Source organism: Hyposmocoma kahamanoa, unplaced genomic scaffold (assembly GCF_003589595.1).
Source record: "Hyposmocoma kahamanoa isolate Upper Pololo Valley unplaced genomic scaffold, ASM358959v1 98835, whole genome shotgun sequence".
Taxonomy (NCBI): Eukaryota; Metazoa; Arthropoda; class Insecta; order Lepidoptera; family Cosmopterigidae; genus Hyposmocoma; species Hyposmocoma kahamanoa.
This window is the reverse complement of record NW_020655702.1, coordinates 9,832-15,877: the sequence shown is the minus strand read 5'-3', so window position 1 is coordinate 15,877 and position 6,046 is coordinate 9,832. Positions and strand designations below refer to the sequence as shown.

Sequence of the window (6,046 nt, the reverse complement as noted above, 5' to 3'; positions counted from 1 at the left end):
GACTTGGCAATCTCTACTTCAGGAACTTGCTCAGAAAGACCTTCACTTTCATTCCTCTTACTATTTACTTCAAGTGGGTATAAGTGACCTACCGAGCGAGTGTACTCTGAATTGCCTACTTTTACTTTTGCTATTCGACACTCCCCATCAGCTCCACGAGTCAATGAAATTATTTTTCCTACCTTCCACTTATTTCTGTTCTTGACATCACTTTTGATTTGAACTACGTCACCGACCTCTGGCATATTACTATTTGTTACTCTGGGCTGCTTTGGACTGTAATTGTATTTTTCTCTAAGACTGAATAAATATTGAGTGGTAAACATTTTTCTAAATTCTGCCACGATCTTGTGTCCTCTTATCCAACCTTCTATTAGGGCTTGTTTTGTCGATGTACTTCCAGATGGTATATTTTCATTTAACGGTTCCAGAGCAATGCATTTCCCCAATGAAAGAAAATCGGCTGGTTTCAATATTTGTTCAGGCTCCGAGCCAACACATGTCAGGGGTCGACTATTCAAAACAGACTCTATTTCTTTGACCACAGTAAGTAACTGTGTTTCCCTTAAGAGATGTTTATCCAGGGTCCTCTTCATACAATGTTTGACAAGTCCAACCATCCTTTCATAAAAACCCCCATGCCAAGGTGCTAGTTGCGGTATAAACTTCCACTTGATTGTATCTGAGACAACTTCTGCGGTCAGTTTAAAAAGGGTTGCATTGTCTGTCATGATTACCACAGGTTTTCCCCGATTCGCAACAAAGCGTCTTAAACCTAGTAGACACTCGTCGGCAGTTAAATCTTTCACTATTTCCATATGGATGGCTCTCACAGCTAAGCAGGTAAGTAAACATACCCATCTCTTTTCCTTGCCTATTTCTCCAATGATGTAAAGTGGACCAAAATAATCCATACCGGTGTAGGTAAAAGGGGCACTTAAATTAACTCGTTCTGCTGGCAAATCTGAGGTTGGCGGTAGCTTATAGGGACCCCCTCCATGCTTCATGCAATTCTCACAGTGTCTTAATATCTTTTGTACTTGCGCTCTTCCTTGAGGTATCCAAAACTTCTCTCTTATCAAGCTTAACGTATGCGACACGCCCACATGATAGTTTTTCTCATGGATTTCTTGTATCAATTTGCTTGTGTACTCACTATCTCTAGGGATGAGAGCAGGATGTTTGGTATCGTAAGACCAGTTGGTGTTAGCCATCCGTCCACGGCATCTCAACACACCGTCCACATCAAGATACAAACCTAAATTTCTGGTGAGATGCGTTACTTTACCTTCAACTTCATTAGGAAAATATTTTCTTTGCAGTGCCTTCACATTTTTCACCTCCCGAGTATTCTCCAGCTGGTAACAACCTTGTTTTGGTGAGCTACACCCAGTGAGTTCATTTATATCCTCTTCGTCATTAGTCATCATTGTTATATCTGGACATAGTCCGTCCAGACTCTCCCCCAACACACAAGACGATTCCTCACTTCCAAGATACATACTTTGTGGCCATTCACTTTTGTCCTTAAGTAGAAATGATGGACCTTGGAACCACAAGTGATTTTTCTCTGTCCAAAGGTCAGGTCGTGTTGCTACATCAGCAGGATTACTGTCTGTGTTGATGTAGCAAGGCTGGATTTCTTTGTTTTGCCTGATTGTATTGATTCTTCTTGAAACAAATGGTGGTAATAATTTATTTGATTTCATCCAACCCAAAACGATCATACTGTCTGTCCACAAGTATTGATGTTCAATTGTTAGTCCAATCACATTTTTGACATACAAAATTAGTTTACTTCCAATATAGTATCCGAGTAATTCCAATTTTGGAATTTTCAAGCTATCTTTGTCTTGTTTTGGTGTAATTTTAGACTTGGATATTAAGAAGGCTACCTTGGTATCCACTCCATTACTTGAACGTAAGTAGAGAACTGCAGCATAGGCATCTTTTGATGCATCTGTAAAACAGTGTAATTCATATGTGACTGTTTTTTCTTCTGGTGCAATACACGCAAATCGTGGTATAGCTACATTTCGAACCATCCTTAAACTGTCAGCCACTTCATCCCATTTCTGTTTTAACTCCTCAGGTAGTAGTGTGTCCCATTTGAGTTTATTTTCCCACAGCTGTTGGAGTAACAATTTAGCAGGTAATATTAAGGGTGAACAAAATCCACAAGGATCATATACTGAAGCTATAGTGCTAAGTACTTCTCTTTTACATTGAATTTGTTTAGTATTTTGTTCATCCAGTAAATTCTCTCTTATTTTTAGACGCAAAGTGTCTTTTTTAGTGTCCCACACTAAACCCAACATCTTGGTTTCTGCAGAAGTCTTTGCTCTGTACTCTTGTGGAATTGTCTTAAGGAAATCAGGACTGTTAGAGTTCCATTCACGGATATTCATTGACAAATCTTGGAAAACTCTCCTTGTGTCCTTGTAGAACTTTTGCGCTTCTTCTACTGTTTTTGATCCTGTCACAAGGTTATCTACGTAGCATTTATCGGCAATCTTTGACAATAAGTCTGGGTAGTTTTGTGAAATATGGTAGTTTATTGTAGCAGTTAGTATGAATGGACTTGAAATAATCCCAAAAGGCACTCTACAAAATCGCAGGTGTAGTAAATTTTCTTTAGAGATTGGTTGATTTACATGTTTAAGCCATAGAAATCTTGTGACATCTCTGTCTTCTATTTGGAGACCTATCTGAAGAAAGGCCTTTTCTACATCAGCTGTAATAGCAATTTTATAAGTACGAAATTGTAGCAGAATTGCGAGTAAGTCTCCAATCAAAGAAGGTCCTCTATACATGCACTCGTTCAAACTTTTATGATTTTTTAGTTTCCCTGAAGCATCATACACCAACCTTCCTTTTTTCCCTTCTTGCTTGACTATATGATGGGGTAGATAGTGCAAAGGTGGAATTCTTTGTCTTGTAGCATCATCCTCAGGTTCGACTAATTCTATAGTGCCACTTTGCAGTTGTGCTTTGAGAATTTGTTCATATTCTTCCAAAGTATTTTTATCAATTCGTTGTAGCAGCCCCTTCAACCTTCCATATGCTAGTCCAAAATTAGTAGGTATTTCTGGTGGGTACTGAATCCAAGGCCACTTAATCATGTATCTTTGATTTACATACTTGACATTGTTGTTGAAGTGTTTTACTGCTTCATCTTCTCTTGTAGCCTTAGGAGAATCTAAGATCCCTATGCTTTCTAGTGACCACAAAAATGTCAAATCTATATTTCTGAGAGGAAGGTCAGGCTCTGTGTAGTACATACATTCTGGGCCATGGCATTGACAATAAGTAATTATTGATAATATATTTTGATCATCTGAATCAAGTTTGCCACTTAATATCCAACCAAATTCAGTATTGATTAAAAACAAATTGTCACACAATTTCTTACTTTCTGATTTAAAGAATGAAAAGTAATAATCATTTCCAATTAAGATATCTATTTTCTCTCCCGCAGAGCCATCATCAGCTAATAAATCAACACATATTTTCTTATCTACTTTTGGCACTGATATTCTGTTTGTGATGTGAGGTACTACATTTGCTCGTATCTTTCTTGTAGTTTCTCGCCCAGTCTTTAATTCAATTTTAACAGAAGGACTTTCAGTTTGTGTAGGTGATTCTGACCCAAAGGTAAATATTATTAGTTGGTCTACTTTATCAATAACTAACTTTAGTTCATCTGCTAATTGCTGTGTGATGTAACTTCGTTGGCTGCCACTATCTAATAGTAGCCTACATTTTCTTTCCTCATTCTGACTCTTTATAGTCACCACTGCCGTCTGCAAAAATGAACTTTGGTTAAACATAGAACAGCAATTTGTTTCTAATTTGTAGTCGGATAATTCCTTACTCCTTACGGCAAACTTCTTTGGGCACAAGGCTCTATTGTGTGTACCCTTGCAATGATAACATGGTTTCTTCATATTGCAATCTTTTATGAAATGTCCTATCTTAAAGCAAAGGTGACATCTTGGTCCTAGTTTCTTTCTTCGGGCACTCATAGTAGAAAATTTTGAACAGGTGTCATTATAATGCGGGCCCTCACAAAACACACATTGTCCTTTCCATCGTTTTGAAATTGTATCTTGCTTTCTAAACTTGGAGGGTAGTCTGCGCTTCTGTATGGTGTTACTTTCTCTAGATGGCCTACCACATTTTACAAATGCTTTCCTTTTCTCTTCTTTAATAAATAAAGCATCAGTTGTTGTTATGTCTATGTCTGCCGTTTTCGTCGGTTCACTGTGAAGGGGGAATATCTTCTGTGACAGCTCCATAGCTGTGATTATTATTTCTAATTGGTCCCGGATGATCTTTACCGAATCAGCTCCTTTTAATGCCATATTTAATTCATAGATTATTTTCTGTGGGAACTTGCTCAATATTGTAACTCTAAGTTGGTTGTTATTAATATCTTCTCCGAGAGATTCCAGGATCCGTAAATTCTTGTCAATGTTATTCAAAACCTTTCTACATTCAGTAGCTGATGAACCAGCCATTGTAACTTTCTGGAGTTCTTCATAATGGGAGTCTATTAACATATTTTTATGTCCAAACCTTTTCTTTAGGTTTCAATGACTATTTTATAATTCTGGTTTGTTATGCCTATACCTTCTACAGCTTCTCTTGCTGTACCTTCGAGTGATGCTAACAAGTATGACAGTTTATCAACATCAGGTAATGACTTGTTATGTATACCAGCCTCAAATTGATCCCAGAAATCATGCCAGCCTAAAATGTTTCCATTGAATTTAAGAAGACTGAGCTTAGGAAGTTTAGTCTGTTGGGTTGTTTCTGGTTTCTGAGAATCGATATGATTTAGAATTGAATTAAGTGCAATTATCTTATCCTCCGCTTCTAACTGCAACACTGTGCATCGTCTCACAATATCTTGGTTAATCTCAGTACTTTTTTCAATGTAAATATGAATTTCCTTCGCAACATTGGCTGTATGAGCCCGTAACGAATTCAATGCAATGGAGATTTCCTGCTCGGTAACACCCTCGCTTTTTGACTGTACGCATAACTCTGTTGTAAGAGTAATTGAGTCATTTAGGCGTTTTAGTAGCAATTGTAGGCGTAGAAGTAAAGCGTCCTCCATCTTCAAGTTAAACTTCGTAAAAACTTACTTAAATGCCTAAAATACCGGTAATACTTTGAAATCTTATAAGAATTTACAATTCTGAAGTCTTTAAACTTTATTACAATTAAAGCAATCACTATTCGCACAGTATTAACAATTTTCAATTTTCGAGCACAGTAATACAACATCCAAACGAAACATTTTATATGAAAAGTACAGGGAACACGTTTCCGGTTACGCAACAAATGCAACTTCTTAGTAGAGGAAATTAAAAGTCATCTCCTTTCTGTGAAATTCACGTTTCCCCCACGGCTCTTCATTTGGTCGGGTTAACAATCGTTTAAAAGTATTGCCACTTGAAAATAGTAAGTATTTCCGGTTGACATTCGGATACATACTATTCATGTGGTTAAAATTTCAAGGTCATTCGTTTTAGAACGTCAATGAACGCTTACCTTGGTAACGGACTATGTATTACTACAATAAACAGGAATATATAAAATAGAAAATACATATTTTTGCTTATTTAGGTGCGGGGGTAATCAATAATGGGCACAAAAACATCAAAACTATTTTTATTTTTAACACGTCTTTTCGCACTAAGTTATTGAGTCGAAATTTATTCCACTACGACGCCATAGTAAATAAGAATGATACCTTCCAAAAGGTTATTCATTTCTAAGTTCCGTCGTCTCACATCAATTACTTGACTTATCAGTATTTATCATACAAGTTTGGCTAAATTTACAATATAATAATCAGGTTGACTTTTGGTCTAGACTTCAGAACTTCAATTGTGACCGCAGTCCCCCACATACATATGGGGTTGAAACTTTGGTCTCGGCCATCCCCGAACGAATCAAGGTCCACCGACTTCATGACTTCTTCGTTGACCGCAGTCCCCCACAAACATATGGGGTTGAAACTTTGGTCTCGGTCATC

General features: G+C 37.3%; 1 protein-coding gene across 1 annotated transcript; it reads right to left on the bottom strand.

Moving 5' to 3' along the window:
• Positions 1-8: 8 nt before the first annotated feature.
• LOC113238917 lies at positions 9-5,122 on the bottom strand (the record flags this gene model as incomplete). The annotated part of the gene is made up of 4 exons (XM_026475765.1): positions 4,633-5,122; positions 4,341-4,552; positions 676-3,803; positions 9-192 (listed from the first exon to the last, which is right to left on the bottom strand). Coding segments are annotated over exons 1-4 (4,014 nt in total), but the record flags the coding sequence as incomplete, so codon positions are not given.
• Positions 5,123-6,046: the final 924 nt, after the last annotated feature.